At 43.2% G+C, this 17,674-nt stretch overlaps 1 protein-coding gene across 1 annotated transcript; it reads left to right on the forward strand.

Moving 5' to 3' along the window:
- Positions 1-8,140: 8,140 nt before the first annotated feature.
- Positions 8,141-17,548, forward strand: GRP (gastrin releasing peptide). The gene is made up of 3 exons (XM_014063939.2): positions 8,141-8,469; positions 10,526-10,776; positions 17,140-17,548. Exons 1-3 carry the CDS (start codon positions 8,286-8,288, stop codon positions 17,191-17,193), a joined length of 489 nt encoding a protein of 162 aa, XP_013919414.2. The 5' UTR covers positions 8,141-8,285; the 3' UTR covers positions 17,194-17,548.
- The last annotated feature ends 126 nt before the right edge of the window (positions 17,549-17,674 follow it).

Below are 17,674 nucleotides of genomic sequence, written 5' to 3' on the forward strand. Positions count from 1 at the left end.
TATTCTCCAAAGCACCAGAAGGCAGGACAAGAAACAATGGTTGGAAACTAATCAAAGTGAGAAGCAACTTGGAATGGAGAAACTTCCTAACAGTGAGGACAATTAACCAATGGAATGGCTTGTCTTCAGAAATCATGCATGCTCCATCACTGGTGGTTTTAAAGAAGAGACCGGGCAGTGACTTATCTAAAATGATATAGGTTTTCCTGCTTGAGCAGGGGGCTGGATTAGAACACCTTCAAGGTCCTTCCAGCTCATTCTATTCTATTCTATTCTATTCTATTCTATTCCATTCCATTCCATTCAATTTCATTCCATATTTCTATTCTATTCTATTCCATTCCATTCCATATTTCTATTCTATTCTATTCCATTCCATTCCATATTTCTATTCTATTCCATTCCATTCCATTCCATATTTCTATTCCATTCCATTCCATTCCATATTTCTTTTCTATTCTATTCTATTCCATTCCATGTTTTTAGTCTATTCCATTCCATTCCATATTTCTATTCTATTCTATTCCATTCCATTCCATATTTCTATTCTATTCCATTCCATTCCATATTTCTATTCCATTCCATATTTCTATTCTATTCTATTCTATTCCATTCCATTCTATTCCATTCCATTCCATATTTCTATTCCATTCCATTCCATATTTCTATTCTATTCCATTCCATTCCATATTTCTATTCCATTCCATTCCATATTTCTATTCTATTCTATTCTATTCCATTCCATTCCATTCCATTCCATGTTTTTAGTCTATTCCATTCCATTCCATATTTCTATTCTATTCTATTCCATTCCATTCCATATTTCTATTCCATTCCATATTTCTATTCCATTCCATATTTCTATTCTATTCTATTCTATTCCATTCTATTCCATTCCATGTTTTAGTCTATTCTATTCCATTCCATATTTCTATTCTATTCCATTCCATTCCATTCTTATTTTATACTTTTGTGACCAGATAATTTTTTCTCCATAACGGTCTATTCTTGTTCCAATAAAGAAGAATATTTGTAACTCAGGGATTAAATGAGAGGATCCTTGGTGCTCTCTGAGCTTGCTTCTTGTCTTGCAGACGTTTCATTTGCAAAACAGGGTTTCATCCTCAGTACTAGGGCGAGTGAGGAGTGCTCTTTGCTGTCCATTTATGTTCTGGTGTCTTGCCTGCCTGTGCGGGTGGAGACGGTCTTAGAGATTCTTTCCTTTGATTGTTTATTGATGGCTCTTTGGCAGTTTCTTGATTGGAGTATTGCTTATTTGAGTGTTGGTCCAAAGTTAACCTTGGAGTTAATCTATGCTGGTTTGGGTGCTGATTACTGGTGGGGAGGTACTGGAGTCCTTTTCTCTTTTGGGGCTGGTTAATTGTCTCTTTTGCATAGTCTATAGATGTTGTTAAAATCTATGTGTCTAGAAATTCCCTGGCATTTTTGGATTTTTGGTCTAGGATTGTCACATTCTCCCAATTGAAACTATGGTTAAATCTGTCTATATGTTGTGAAATCAAAGAAGTTTCATTAGTCTTCTGACTGCCTGTTAGTGTTGATGCATTCTGCTGAACTGTTTGTCCTACATGGTTGTTACAATTCTTACATTGTATGTTGTAGAATGTAGATCACTCCTGTTTTTCCTTCTGGGGATGCTGGGTCTTTTGGTTTGCTTAGGATGTTTTGGAGGGTTTTACCGTAGTTGGCTTGTTTAATTAACTTGTTCTTTCAAATCTCCCAATGGTGAGCCCATCACCATGGTAACTGAGTCCATCCAACATGCTGTTGGTCATCCTCTTCTTTTCTTTCCTTCCACTTTTTCCAGCATTAGCGCCTCCTCAACAAATCTATTGTCTAGTTAAAGAAATGAATCACTTTCTAAATTTTTGGCAAATTTTTAAACCTAAATTCCTCCCCTCCCCTCCTCTCCTTACAAAAATTTGCTTCTAACTTTCTGGTCACCTTCCTTGACCTTCCCTTCATCAGTTCCAATTTCTATGAATCTTTCTTAAAAACCTCCTTAAAATCTGGTGAATGAAATTTGAATACAGAATGGATTCATGACATGGAATCAGTACTTCTGATGGTGTAGCCTAAAGTCACAGTATATCTACAATTTTACATTATAGATTCAACATTTATTTCAATAATGTAAACAGTCAAATACCAGTGGGAGATATAGACACCTTTAAATATTTGTATGCAGCCCTCCATGTGAGAAAGACACAGAAAGTGCACTAATTATTGCTGTTATTTTTTGTCTTTATATTATTTTAGCTTAAAGCTACCAGAAACATTTTACTGGATAAATTTAAAATATTATACATGTATAAAAAGTTGATATTTTATCGTACTTTTAAAGCTTTCCTTTAACAGCAGACAAATCTTATTTATTTGAAATATAAAGGGAAAGAATGAAAGTATTTAGAGGCAATGTGATTACAGATATTTAAACAGATCAATGTCTTCCTGATCCATGCAGCTGCTGTGACATATTATTAAAACTAGGGATTAAATTCTGTCAAAATTCAGAGTGCTTGCCTTTGGATATGAACACATTTTGAACAATTGTCACAAATGAACACAGATACATTTTTGACAATGCACTAATATGTTTTGTTGACTTGATTCTATATACTGCACATAAGCTTTCTAAGAGGAAATGAATGACGGTGATAAATAAAAAGTAATTTTGCATACCCATCTACCCATGATTTGTTCAGGGTAGAAAAACAACATTTATTATAGGCTTTTGTATTTAAAGAGTACTTTAACTTCCAAAATGTTTAATCTAGGAAGAGAATGTCTTTGTGTCCCAAATTGGATTCTGAGGAACCCCAATGTTTTGAAGCATATTTGGAGGTGAATAAAAGATAGAGGTAGAAGGGACGCAGTGGCTCAGCGGCTAAGACGCTGAGCTTGTCAATCAGAAAGGTTGGCAGTTCGGCGGTTCGAATCCTTAGTGCCGCATAATGGAGTGAGCTCCCATTACTTATCCCAGCTTCTGCCAACCTAGCAGTTCGAAAGCATGTAGAAATGCAAGTAGAAAAATAGGGACCACTTTTGGTGGGAAGGTAACAGTATTCTGTGCACCTTCTGCTTTTAGTTATGCTGGCCACATGACCACGGAGACGTCTTTGGACAGCACTGGCTCTTCAGCTTTGAAACGGAGATGAGCACCGCCCCCTAGAGTCAGGAACGGCTATCACATATGTGTGAGCAGAATCTTTACCTTTACTTTAAAAGATAGAGGTAGAAATGGCAGAAGAAATACATTATCTATCTGCAAACTGTAAAACTGACATCCTAACATGGCATCAGGATAGTATCCTATATGTTACCCATAATTCTTCTTCTGCCTAGCGTATTCCCACAGGTGCAGGGTTCACTTTTTGGATCATTGAACACCACTTTGCACAGTCAGCTGTGTTTCCAGAGTGTAGGCCCATGGCTTGCATATCTTTGTTGATGATATCTTGCCATCTCTGTTTTGGGTGCCTGCAAGGTTGCCAGCCATTGAGTTCCAGTTGGTAGGCAGTCTTGGCCACGGCGGAAGGTGCTGCTCTCAGGATATGTCCATACCAGTGATGAAAGAAATGTCCTTCTGGGTTTGGCTCCAAGTGGGGAAAAAGACACTGGAGACATGGATGCTGCTTGGAAAGATGGTTTATTGGTGGACAGGACCATATGGCTTGAGCCCTGAACAGAAAAGGTGATCACATGCTTCAATGTTGGTGGAGAAGAAGAGAAGGGCTGAGGGAGGGGCTTGCTAGGCTTTTTATAACCTGTTCAGTCCCACCTCTCTGTTTCCTGTTCCTGTGTAAGAAATGTATTCTGATTGGTTGTCAGACTCCCATAGGGCCATGCAGGGGCAACTCTCTGGGCTGTGTTTTGAATCCAGGTTTAGTTGAGTTCTCAGATGCCATGTGGTCAGTTGAGTAAAGGGCCAATATTATCATGCCTTTACTCCCATCCCCCCTGGGGCTGCAGTGGAGAAGTCTTTATTATGTAAAAGGGACTAGCTTGGCCTTCTTAATGGCCCATTAACAGTGGGGATGGGCAGGAAGCTACAGGCTACTATTCTGTCTTTTAAAACATGTTTCTTTCTTTTCATATCCAGAGAAATATTCTGCCTTTTCAATATTTCCTAGGATATTTCATTTTTCTGTGAGAGGGCTGGATGATAACTTCCCACACCAGTGGATCTAGCCTTCTCTCATCTTCTCTATAATTGGTGCCACACCAAAATGCTGTCGAATGGTGCCATGTGTGATGTGGACAAGAAGGGAGATGCCTGATACCCAACGGAGCATTCACACTTCCATGGCATGGAGAGAGCTTTCAGTCCCTGTTGTTGCTGCCCAGCATTCAGTGCCATGCAATGCAACAGGGCGGATGGTTGTCTTGTAAATCTTAGATTTAAGATGTTTATTTGTTTGTTTATTATTAATTTATGAATATGTTACCCATAATTGGGTAGTGTTAATCAAGCTGAAGTTGCATCTATGGAGACATGTACTGAATAACATGATGGGAAAAGGGAATGAAAATCCTCATAGCTTCCAGAATTTGGAAGGAAAAAATCTAATCCCCTCTGCAACCAGAAATAGGTGCAATATACTTTGCAGCTCTAGTAGTGAGGAAACTACAGGCACTGTTGCAAGGGTCAGTTCTGGCTGCTGCTACTGCCAGTTCGCTCAGGGACACTTTGCGCACGTGCTTGATGCGCACTATGCGTGCATGCACAGTATTTTGAAAATGCTTCTGTGCATAAGCAGAAGCAAAAAACAGATGGTGGTCTATGGCGCGGCTGATAGAAATGGTTCGGGGGCATGGCAGACCAAGTTACTATCTACTCGGCCGAACTGGTCCGAACCAGCAAGAACCCACCTCTGCACTGTTGGGATAAACGAAGGTTTTTTAGAATAGATTGGACAACCATTTCTCTGAAATGTTATAAGGTTTCCTGCTTGAGCAGGGGATTGGACAAGGAGACCTGCCAAGGTCCCTTACAACTCTCTTAAATACCATATTTTTTGGAGTATAGGATGCACCTTTTTCCCTCAAAAAAGAGGCTGAAAATCTGGGTGCGTCTTATACACTGAATACAGCATTTTTTGCCTCCCAAGACTCCGCCCACTTCGCAAAATGACCGTACAGAGCCTGTGGAAGGCTTTCAGAGAGCTCCTGGGGGCTGGGGAGGGCAGAAATGAGCAAAAGATGGAGCATTTTTTGCTCAATTTTCCCCGCCCAGTCCCTAGGAGCACTCTATAAGCGTCCTAAAGGCTATGCATGCACTTTTTTTGACAAAAAATTGGCCCTTTTGGGGAAATCTGCAAAGTGCAAAATCTTTTTTTTAAAAAATTTCTCTTCAAAATCTTGGTGCGTCTTATACTCGGGTGTGTCTTATACTCTGAAAAATACGGTAAGTTGTTTTATGTTCCTAGGCCATTTTCAAAGTTGCAGGCACAACCATCCACCCTAGACTGGAATGGATGTCCTGGGTATCCACTTTGAAGAACTTTGGAGCATAGCCACGTTCAGATCAGAAGCTGGCAGTGCAGATTTAAGAAGGGAAAACAATGTGTGTTGCAAAGATAGTCGGGCTCTCTCCTCCATTCTTTTTCAGAGCAAAGTGCGGTGGGTTTGTGTGCAGAAAGATGCATGTGCCAGTGTGGGGGAAGGGGACCATAAAAATAAAAGATGCGTTTAGAAAACTGGATAGTGTTGAGTATCAACAGACCGCTTGGTGGGTGATTGCCGGAGTGTTCCCCACTATCTCACCGGGGCTGCAGGCATATCTAAAGTTGCCCACTACAATAAGAGAGTCAGAGGGCTCCATCAATCAGAGGTAAGAATATCTAGTTATCAGTGCCAGAAACTCCACAAATAAAAAGCCCCCCTGCTTTGATAAGGGGACGGCTGTCCCAGGTCTTATCAAGTCTCACCAACCACAGGGGGAAAACAAAGATTCCCACTTCATTCATGGAGGGAGAGGCTTCTGAAACGCAGGGGGGGTGGGGTGGGGGAGAAGGGACTTTCCTTTAGACACCGTCAGCCACGTTTCACTTTCAGAGATCCCTGCTTTGTAGAACCAGCTTTGTTGAATGAAAACAGGGGATATGAATGAAGGACAGGTGGCGGGGGAATACACCGTCTGTATTTCTAATCAGAAAGTATCAGGGGCTTCTAACTGGAGATGGAGGAAGGGAACGGGCAAGGAAGATGCTATCATGAAATGCAGATTGCAGTCCAAATTGGTGCCTGGTTCAAATAAATTATTTTGAAAGGTAGCAATTCAATAGGGCACATCCTTGGCAAACATAAGAGCGAAACGTTCAGGGCGAGAATAACCCCGAGGAGAAACGCTACTGTAGGACAGACAAGTGGGCTGGAACAAGCATCTTTCCAGGAATGAATGAAATTGTCTTGAGGTGAGTCAAGATTGTGGTTTCACCAGCACAACGCCTGATAACACATGTCTGGAACTTCATCCAGGGAGTCCTTCCCCTTGGTAGTTCTGCCATCTGGGGACACCACTTAATGTTTGCTGCCAATATGAAATGTCTGAGGGTGGAAAGGAGGTCAAGTTGTGTCTGCAGCTCTTAACGTGTTGTATGTTTTCAACTATTATGAACTGGTATTGATGAGCATGCCAGAATCTATGGGAGAAGGTGGGTATAATGAATAACAGAGTTGGAAGGGATCTTGGAGGTCTTCTAGTCCAACCCCATGCTGAAGCAGAAAACCCTATACCACTTCAGACAACTGGTTGTCCAATTTCTTCTTTAAAAAAATGCAGTGTTGGAGCACCCACACAACCTCTGAAGGCAAGTTGTTCTACTGATTATTGTTTTCATTGGGAAGAAATTTCTCCTTAATCCTAGGTTGCCTTTCTCCTTCATTAGTTTCAATCCATTGCTTCTTGTCCTGCCTTCAGGTGCTTTGGAGAATAGGTTGACCCTCTTTTCTTCATGAAAATATTGGAACACTCTATCATGTCATCCTTAGTCCACCTTTTCACTAGACATCCCCAATTCCTGCAACTGTTCTTCATATGTTTTAGCCTCCAATTCCCTCATTATTTTTGCTGATCTTCTCTGCACTCTTCCCAGTCTCTCTACATCTCTCATTTAAATAATACCTACATTTAAGTGCATAAATAATAATGCACTATTACTGTTCATGTATAGATGATTGTGGGATACCCCACTTGGCACTTCTTCAAAGGCACTGTCCATCTTAAGATGTAGCGTTCTGGTTAACCAGGATTCCAGGGCTACAGGTTTCCTTAAAGGTAAAGGTTCCCCTCACACATATGTCTTTCTGTTTCAAAGCCGAAGAGACAGTGCTGTCCGAAGACATCTCGCTGGTCATGTGGCCAGCATGACTGGAATACTGTTACCTTCCCACCAAAGGTGGTACCTATTTTTCTACTCCTTTTTTTATATGCTTTTGAACTGCTAGGTTGGCAGAAGCTGGGACAAGTAATGGGGAGAGCTCACTCCGTCCGTTATGCGGCCAAGCTCAGAGTTTTAGTCACTGAGCCACTCTGTCCCACAGGTTTCCTTAGGCTTCCTCTAACTGCAATTCTCCTGGGCTGGGCTGAGGCTTCAGGCACCCTCTTCGCCCTGATTTTGGAACCCAACTGGGGGGGGGGGGAGGCTCTATCCTCTCCCTGGCCTGGAGGGCTCCTTGGAGCCCGCTTAGCTTCCGCCCAAGGGCTGCAAACACGGCAGGTTGGCAGCCTGAGCTGCCAAGAAGCGCCGTCGGCGCCGCGGCTGGACGGGAGTTCAGGAAAGCCTGCCCACATTCTTTCCCTCACTCTGCTCGTCGAGGGGGAGACTTCGCCTGACGGCAGAAGCGTCCTCCAGAGAAAGGCTCAGAGCCAGACTGGAATAAACGACGGCTGGTGGGCGGGGGCGGAATGTCGAAGTAGAGGGCGCGCGCATGGGGCGGGGAGGGGGGGGTGTTCGGCTGCCGCTCGCCGGGCCAGCCAGTCAGGAAGAGGGAGACGCGCCACGCGCCCCCCCCCACGAACTTCGAGTTGGCCTCCCCGGGGGGGAGGATAAAGGGGGGGAGCAGCGTCACGTGCCTGACCTTTGCTGACACTTCTCCCCCATGCCGGCATATAAAAGCGGGTCAGCCGGCGATTCGGAGCAGCGCCGCGCTCAGGCTCCGCAAGGCTCGGACCTCTCCGTGCTTGTCTCGCCTCTCTCGACCGAGCCCTCGGCGGACTCTGCCCCGCGACACCTTTCCGACGCCTCCAACCCAGCCCTGCGATGGCCCGCCCGGAGACCTTGCCGCTCCTGCCGAAGCCCCGCGGGCAACCCTTCCCGCTCCTGGCTCTCGTCGCCGTCGCGCTGCTCCTGCAAGGGCTCGGCGGGCGGGCGGCTTCTTTCCAGGGCGTCGACGGAGCGCCCCCGATGGCTAAGATCTACCCCCGAGGCAGCCACTGGGCAGTGGGTGAGTCAGAGTCCCCACCTGGGCTTCCCCGGGAGGCTGACTTGGCCAGGAACCCGCGAACCGGGCGCTCGTTTCCTTACTTATAGCCTTCGTTGGGCAGAGGGGTAGGAAATCAACCTGGGCATCTAGCAGAAGTAGGTTTCAGCACAGGGATTGATTTTGCTCGCCGGACCTGGAGTTGCCAGCAGGTGGGCTGGAACCCTACTTTTCCCCACAATCAGCTCCTGGTTGGGAAAACTAGCCAGGATACCGGCCAGAATAACAAAATTCTAAGGGATATTGGAGGTCTTCTAGTCCAACCCCCTGCTTAGGTAGGAAACCCTATACCGTTTCAGACAAATGGTTATCCAACATCTTCTTAAAAACGTCCAGTGTTGGAGCATTCACAGCTTCTGGAGGCAAGTTGTTCCACTGGTTAATTGTTCTACCTGTGAGAAAATTTCTCCTTGGTTCTAGGTTGCTTCTCTCCTTGATTAGTTTCTCTGCTAAACAGTAGGAGTTTGAAGCTGTGGTCCTTTAATTACATTCTCAATGGAAAGAGATCTGCCAAATAGAATAGAACAACAGCAGAGTTGGAAGGGATCTTGGAGGTCTTCTGAATCTAGTCCAACCCCCTGCTTAGGCAGGAAACTCTACACCACTTCAAACAAATGGTTATCCAACATCTTCTTAAAAACTTCCAGTGTTGGAGCATTCACAACTTTTGGAGGCAAGTTGTGCCACTAGGTTAATTGCTGTAACTGTGAGGAAATTTCTCCTTGGTTCTAAGTTGCTCCTCTCCTTGATTAGTTTCCACCCATTGCTGCTTCTTCTGCCTTCGGGTGCTTTGGAGAATAGCTTGACTCCCTCTTCTTTGTGGCAGCCCCTGAGATATTGGAACACTGCTATCACGTCACCCCCTAGTCCTTCTTTTCATTAAAGTAGATAGACTAGAGTAGCTTTGTGTATCTTCGAAAAGGGGGCTTCTCTGCCCCCACCCCCAGTGACTTACCTTAGAGAACTTCCATGCCACGGCTTTCCATTTCCTTCCAGTTTCTCCGTCCCCCATCTTGTAAAACTCCACATCCATGACTCCTTTTGGTGTCCCAGTTTTCTTTTAAATCCCAAAGGAAAATGTCATGGAAGAGCTTGTCCCTTGGGCTTTTAAAAGGATGGGCAGATAAGGAGGCATCCAAAGGATGAAAAGGAACACAACAGAAAGCCGCCACATAAAGATGCACATCAGAAATCTGTCAGTGGTGGCACACTCTGCTGCCTCCAACGATGAAATTAATTCAAAAAATATATAAAATAAATGAGAGCTGGACCGAATTCCTGGAGATTGGGAAGCAAATTCTCCAGTAAAATACTTACTCTTTTCAGTTGCTAATTTAAATTGTTTGTAAAAAAAAGTGTTTTAGGGAAAGGCGGTAGGCTGGGAAGAAGTAAAGTAAGAAAGAAGAACTCAGGGGGGAAAATGAGCTATAAGCTAGAGAAAGAGATATCCTGTTCTCTAAATATTGTTAGAGCTACCCTTTATTTCCCTCTTCTGCATAAGGATCAGAAATTTTCCACTAGGAATTTATTTCACTGGCAAATCCAATTGAGATTCGAAGCATCATTTGCCTATATTAAAGCAAAGACCACAAACCTATTGTCCATGAAAACAGATCAAGAAAAGATGAATTCGATGGCAGTCATAATCAATTGAATGCTGCCTCTTCATAATAATTGTGTTCCTCTTCTGTTTGTCATGGAAAGTTCCAGCGAGCTGTGTAGAACATACGAGCCTCTGTTTTGGCTGCTGAGCACCACCCATGCCCATATGGGTGTTTTGTGAGGTCTAAAAAGTTTTTCCTTACTTCAAGGAAAGCGTGGTTATTGCCAGACAGATGACTGTGTCCTTCACCATATTTGACATTTGGCACAGAAGAACAGAATAGAGAAGACATCAGGAGAGCTTCAATAATTCTCCTGAAATGTTCCAAGCCAATCAACGTGGATGTCATGGTCTTCAGACCCCCAAAAGATGCCCCCATTGACACTAATTTCACGGCACATTATTTTCTTCTCGCAGGGCACTTCATGGGGAAAAAGAGCACTGGAGATTTTCCTTACCTATATGAAGACCGGCAAGAGATGCCCTTCCCTTTGCTGCCAGATAATGCCAAACAGCCGGCCAGCTATTTGCAACAGGACGAATCCTTCAAGGCGCTGCTCAAACGCATGGAAGAAGATGAAGATCAAAATACTCCGGTTCTCCGGGAAGAGTTGCCTTTTTCTTCCAAGAATGTCTGGGGGACAGAGGAAAGCAGCAGCTTCAAAGATGTAAGTGAGGTTTCCATAACCCCACCTGTTACTCTTTGCGTTCTCGTTATCGGATGCTTTAACCTTCTTCTGTTCAGTTTGCTTGCTGTGAAAATGTGCGTGGCAGGCAGAAACCTCCTCTCTTTCATTCCTGTCTGCCCTCATTCAGATGAATAAGAATTCGCTTTAGGGATTCCTTTTTTAGGAGACAAAGATTTCAAAGAAATGAAATTACGGTTCCACCACAAATCCGCGAAGCCCTTATCTGTGGAGACATAAGCGCGAAGACTAATTCGCGCTGTTCTAAGCGCTAAGGAAAAACGCGACCCTACCGCGATGACATAATCGCGGAGGGCAAATTCGCGCATTCCCAAGCACTCAGTACCCTAACCCTAACCCTAAACCTAAACCTAACCCTAAAATTAACGCTAAACCTAACCCTAACCCTAAACCTAACCCTAAAACAAACCCCTAAACCTAATCCTAACCCTTACCTTAATTGAAGTCGGCTTTCTGCCGCGGCGCCGTTTTAAAGCGCCCTTCTGTTGCCGCGCTGTTGTCGCGGCGGTGATGACGTGCGGTGATGACGTTGCGGCTTTAGCGCCGCGATTTTATCACCGTGATTTTGACGAGCGCGGTTTTGTCGTGCCACGGAAATTACTGCACTGATGACATTAACTAATTGGGCAATGAAATACCTGCTCTTCCCCCTCCCCTACCAATCCACATTCAAATTGATAAAAATTGGTCTTGAACCATGTAATTGCCAAATATGCCTATAAAAGGAGAGCCCTGTTTGCTGCTTTTATAGGCCTTACAGCAACATTTGATATGGTAAATAGAGAAGTACTATGGAGTAAACTGACATCTCTTAAAATAGAACCTAGATTGCTGGCTTTAATTAAAGCCCTTTACACAAGTACCTGTTTGAGGGTGTGGCATGGGGTTAATGGGGCTCTGACTAACAGGATTCACACAAATAAAGGGGGTAAGGCAAGGGTGTATCCTGGCCTCATTGTTATTTAGTTTATATATCAATGACTTGCCAGGGTTAGTGAAGGACCCCATGATATACATGCTGATGATCCTAAATACTTACTGTAACAGCTTGCTTTATGCTGATGATATGATTTTATTATGGTATCACTAGTAGGACAAAAAATTTGCTTTGGGGATTCTTAAAGGAGACAGATTTCAAAGAAATCTTCATGGGAAGAGTGACCTAGGAAAAGTGTCCTATATCTACTTACTTACTGGCAAGGTGACCAAGACTTATAAATGTCCTTTCTTGATGATTTTACTGCACTGATGACATTACCTAATTAGATAATGAAACGTCTGCAAGCAAACAGCTAAGCTCAGAGAGCCCCAAGGACTTCGCACAGTCTTTTTTTTTTCGTTGCGCCATTCTCATTGGCTTCCCACATGCCAATGAAATCAAAATCCTAAAGAATTCCCATATAAAAATAGATACCTCTTGTCAGAGGCATTCCCTGTTAGAGAAAGAAATTTCAGACATATATTCTCTAGTAGCTCAACAGGTTGGAATTGTGTGACATAACTGCTGCTTTGGCTTTATCTAAAAGCAGGATTAGATCGAGATATCAACCTTTGCCATTAGATTTCCAAATGTCCTATTTGTCTGTAAAAAAAAAATAACCAAAAAAGTCGGGGATTAATCTGAAATACTCTATAAAGAGGGAAAGCTGTAAAAATGCTTTGCCTGGATGATTGAATACTGATTCAGCATCATCTCCAGGATATCAAATTGAGTTCCAGTTTGAGAGCATTTGAACTGGAGATAGAATGGAGAGGCCAGTCTTCCCTAGTTACCTTATTTTTTGAACTATAAGACACACCTTTTTCCCTCAAAAAAGAGGCTGAAACTCTGGGTGCATCTTATACACTGAATACAGCATTTTTTGCCTCCCAAAACCCCACTCCCTTCACCAAAATGGCCATGCATAGCTTTTAGGAGGCTTTCAGAGAGCTCCTGGGGGCTGGGAAAGGCAGAAACAAGCAAAAAACAGGCCATTTTTTTTTGCTCAATTTTGCCCCCCTCCCAGCCCCCAGGAGTATTCTATAAGCCTCCTAAAGGCTATCCATGCCCTTTTTTAATGAAAAATGGGCCTTTTTTTGCTTGTTTTTGCCCCTCTCCGGAGCACTCTACAAGCCTCTTAAAGGCTATTCATGCCCTTTTTTTGAAAAAAAAAACAGGGCCTTTTTTGTGAAAAACGGGCTGTTTTTGGGAAGTTTGCAGAATGCAAACACTTTTTTTTAAATTTGCCTCTTCAAAATCTTGGTGGGTCTTAAACTCCGGTGCGTCTTATACTCCGAAAAATACGGTAGTTCCATCCAGTTAATGTTAACACCCAATAAGGGACATCTGTTTAAAAACAAAACCTAATATTTGACATTTGTATTAGAATTCTTCCATGAGTACATATTTAAATAGGGGCATCATGAAGCTACATCATTCCTATTGCTAAAGGAACTGTGGTGGGCAATGCAAGCACCTGCAATGGAGTCACTGAGGCATAGTTGCAACACTGAACAAAGATAAAAAGGCTCTTGAAATGCTGCATGAAGTACATCAGAGGTTTATCACTACTCTTCTTTCAATAACCTCTGATGTAGATAGATGCCTTGTTAGAAAAGAGTTAGATCAGCCTTCTGCAAGAGACATGTCATAAATATAAAGGACCTTCTCTTTGGTACTACAGACAAGATTTGGCCAGGGGGAAACTTTTAGATTCATTATAAGGCAAGTCTTGTGCATTTGTATGAACTGTGTGTATTCCCCACCCACAAACATTTCTACTTTTCCCTCTATTAGCTTGCTTGCTTGCTTGCTTGCTTGCTTGCTTGCTTGCTTGCTTGCTTGCTTCCTTCCTTCCTTCCTTCCTTCCTTCCTTCCTTCCTTCCTTCCTTCCTTCCTTCCTTCCTTCCCTCCCTCCCTCCCTCCCTCCCTCCCTCCTTCCTTCCTTCCTTCCTTCCTTTATCTGACTTTGCTCTAGGATTTCTTTGACATTCATTGGAAGTTCCTGTGCATAAAAATTGCTCTTCTCAGACCTCATGCTGAATCTCTGATGGGGTCTCATATTTTCTTAACTACCTGAGGATCTTTCTTATATCATGAAATAATACGAAATCTAGGAAGTCATTTAGGGTAAATGCTAGGAGAATGGATTGAAAAAACAGAGCTATATTCTTATATATAAGCCAATTGCTTTCAAATCAAAGTGATTTTTGATGGTGGGATGTATAGAGATACATAAATAAACACAGCAAAACCTCTGGTCACAACCATAATTTATTCCATAACTTTGGTCACAACCCAATTCGGTCATGACGTGATCCTAACCAAAATTAATGCAGGGTCCCTGTTGTTTGTAAACAGGAAATTTGACGCTTACAAAAAACACCTGATTTGGTGGTGGTCAGAATCGTTCACGACCAGAGGGTCTACTGTATGACATTTTGCAGGAGGAGAACTGTGTTACTCTGTCCTATCCAAAAATCAGAAGGAGTCAGGGAACACTTTTTTCAAACTAAAAGGTTTTATTTATTTTTATTTATTTATTTTATTTTTATTAATGCTTATAGGCCGCCCTTTTCCCTGAGGGGACTCAGGGCGGCTTACATAAAATAAGGGGGGGGGGGTTATACAGACAATAGACACAAACAATACATAGAAGTAAAATAGTAAGCAACATTCATTCATCATTCGGGTGGGGACAGTTATCTTTGTCCGCAGGCCTGACGGGCTAGCCAGGTCTTAAGGGCTGTGCGGAAGGTCTGGACGGTGGTGAGGGTACGAATCTCCATGGGGAGATCGTTCTAAAGGGTCGGAGCTACTACTGAAAAGTCTCTTCTCCGTGTAGTTGCCAGTCGGCACTGACTGGCAGATGGAACTCGGAGGAGGCCTAATCTATGTGATCTAATTGGTCGCAGGGAGGTAATTGGCAGGAGGCGGTCTCTCAAGTACGCAGACCCACTACCATGAAGGGCTTTATGAGTGATAAGTAGCACCTTGAAGTGCACCTGGAGATCAACAGGTAGCCAGTGCAGCTCGCGGAGGATAGGTGTCATGTGGGTGAACCGAGGTGCACCCACAATCACTCGCGCGGCTGCGTTCTGGACTAGCTGAAGTCGCCGGATGCTCTTCAAGGGCAGCCCCATGTAGAGCACATTGCAGTATTCCAGCCTAGAGGTCACAAGGGCCCGAGTGACTGTTGTTGAAAGGCACAGACTGTTTGTGAGCTTTTTAATAAAATGTGTTAGCGTGAAAAGGTGATCTCAGCCTCCTTCTAATTTATAAACACATACACATCTCCATTTTATTAAGTTATCTCTTAGTTTGTTCCACAACAAAGACAATCTATGATCGGAACATGGGAAGGATAGTGAGGAGTTGAGAGATGATATTTTCTGCTAATCGTAGTAACACATTGGCTGAAAGGGAGCACCTTATCTTCCTCCTTTCTTCTAGATTTGAGATGTTTTGAGGACATCTGACTAGCATTCATTGCTGAAATAGGAAACCAGCAAGTCTCAAACACATCACTGGGAAAAGGGAGAGTTGTGGTTTCTTTAAACATCCTACACATTCTGGTATAGTGTTTTTTCTCCAGTGGGACTGGTCTATCAGGGCAACCTGGTCTACCCAATTATGGGATGGAGCATATTGCTTCTGTTTTCGTCTTTCAGCCCCAATCCAGGGGCCTTCGCGGGCAGTCGATTTCGCGACAAACAATTTTTGTGTTAAATTTATGTTTTACCAGCAAGGAAAAATAAAAGGGAACTAGTATAGCTCTATTTCAAGCTATTTAGTTCTCATTAGCTAGCCATACCCTTCTGGATCCAATGGCTAGCTGATGAGAGCTAAATACCATATTTTTCGGAGTATAAGATGCACCTTAGATTTTTGGGAGAAAAACAGGAGAAATAATTCTGCCTACCAGGTATTCATTAGGCTAGCGCCCTTAGTCTGGTCAGCTTCAGCACATAGGTTTGCTGGTTTTGAGCGCGCGTATACATGCTTTTTATCTCCTGGTTGGGGATAAAAAACAGCTTCTAAAGCATAGCTGATCATCAGAGAGAGAAGCAATGAGGAAAGCAGGCAAAGCACCTTGTTAGCGCCTCATTAGTGCTGAAAAATAGCTTCAAAAAAGCTACATTCGGAGTATAAGATGCACCCAAATTTTCAGCCTCTTTTAGGGGGGTGGGATACTGCGTTTTATACTCCAAAAAATATGGTAGCTTGAAATAGATATATACTAGTCTCCCTTTATTTTTATTTGTCAGTAAGACATAAATTTAACATCCTGGGATTGTGTGTGTGTGTGTGTGTGTGTGTGTGTGTGTGTGTGTGTGTGGGTGTGTGTATTAGGTGGGGAAAGGTGTTCATAACTCTGCAACAAGTGAAACCTCAAGAAGACTGCTCATTCTTGAATTCAGAAAACATACCGTATTTTTCAGAGTATAAGACACCTTTTTCCCAGCCCTCAGGAGCACTCTATAAGCCTCCTAAAGGCTATGCAAGGCCTTTTTTTAAAAAAAAACAAAAAACGGGCCAGTTTTCACAAAAAACGGACATTTTTGGGAGGTCTGCAGAGTGCAAAAAAATGTTTTTTAATTTGCCTCTTCAAAATCTTGGCGCATCTTATACTCTGAAAAATATGGTAGATCCTAGTACATTTGCTCATCGGCAATCCATTCCCAGCCAAGGAATTAGGCAGCAGAAGCTAGGAACAAGAGTGTCCAGTGCTTGCCTGCCTGGTGGACAGTGTTGTGCACGTCCTAAGCCTCCTCAACTAGCTTGATTCTCTGGATGTAAAGAAGGTGCTTTCCATTGTTAGATGCTGCTCGACGCTGCATTGCTCAGTTCCGCTCCAAGGGCCGGGGATGATATAGCAATAGCAATAGCAGTAGACTTATATACCGCTTCATAGGGCTTTCAGGCCTCTCTAAGCGGTTTACAGAGAGTCAGCATATTGCCCCCAACAATCTGGGTCCTCATTTTACCCACCTCGGAAGGATGGAAGGCTGAGTCAACCCTGCGCCGGTGAGATTTGAACCGCTGACCTGCTGATCTAGCAGTAGCCTGCAGTGCTGCATTTAACCACTGCGCCACCTTGGCCCTTCCATATCCTGACTCACCATGTTTACCTGACCATCTGACAAACACAAATGTGGTCTTCAGAGTCTACTCCTTTTGGGGTTGAGGGTTCTTTGCCATCCGCGTTTGCCCGCCCCACATGAAAGAGCGTGAAATAGCGTGTAGAAAAAGACCTGTTGCAAATATCCATTTGAATGAAGCAAAAAGCTGTTTTAGAAATGATGGTGCTTCAACAATTCTTTTTTTCCTCCCTCTTCTCTCAGATGGTGGAGCTCCTGTTGCAAATACTGGATAAAAAGGAAAGCACTCCAAGTTGAAATGACTGCCATCCAGCGCTGAAAACATAGAATAATGTCTTTAAGAGACTGTTGTTTCATAAGCATTTTATTGTACAACTAAATAATTATCTTTTCTGTTAAAACAAGAACCCTCCGTCCCGTCAGTATCGAAGAACACCTATTTACTTGTTTCTCCTAACAGTGGCTACACTTGTCCGACGGCTTTCCCCCTTCTTTCCAAACGGGGTTTTTCTTGCGTGAATTGCTTTGTTGTACAGAATTGTCAATGAAGGGTCTTCCAATTCTCTGACAATACTTTGCCATTTCTCTCTTCAATCCCCGCAATCTTTTACCTTGCGATCATCCTGCATTTCAATATCCACAATAAATAAATATATATATTTAAAAAAAAGATGTTCATTTTTATTGGTCTGGGAGAAGACAATGCAGTTGAAATTAAAGCTTGCTACACTCAGCACAGGGATGCAGTGGCTAAGACGCTGAGCTTGTCAGTCAGAAA

The sequence above is a fragment of the Thamnophis sirtalis genome, unplaced genomic scaffold (genome assembly GCF_051295495.1).
Source record: "Thamnophis sirtalis isolate CommonGarterSnake01/CBP01778 unplaced genomic scaffold, rThaSir2_p1.2 scaffold_5, whole genome shotgun sequence".
NCBI lineage: Eukaryota > Metazoa > Chordata > Lepidosauria > Squamata > Natricidae > Thamnophis > Thamnophis sirtalis.

What these genes read in the sequence shown, in the direction of transcription:
- GRP (XM_014063939.2), top strand. Translation starts at nt 8,286, where the DNA reads ATGGCCCGCCCGGAGACCTTGCCGCTCCTGCCGAAGCCCCGCGGGCAA. An exon ending in AGGCAGCCACTGGGCAGTGG is followed by an intron (nt 8,470 to 10,525) that starts GTGAGTCAGAGT and finishes TTCTTCTCGCAG; the next exon opens with GGCACTTCATGGGGAAAAAG. An exon ending in AAAGCAGCAGCTTCAAAGAT is followed by an intron (nt 10,777 to 17,139) that starts GTAAGTGAGGTT and finishes CTCTTCTCTCAG; the next exon opens with ATGGTGGAGCTCCTGTTGCA.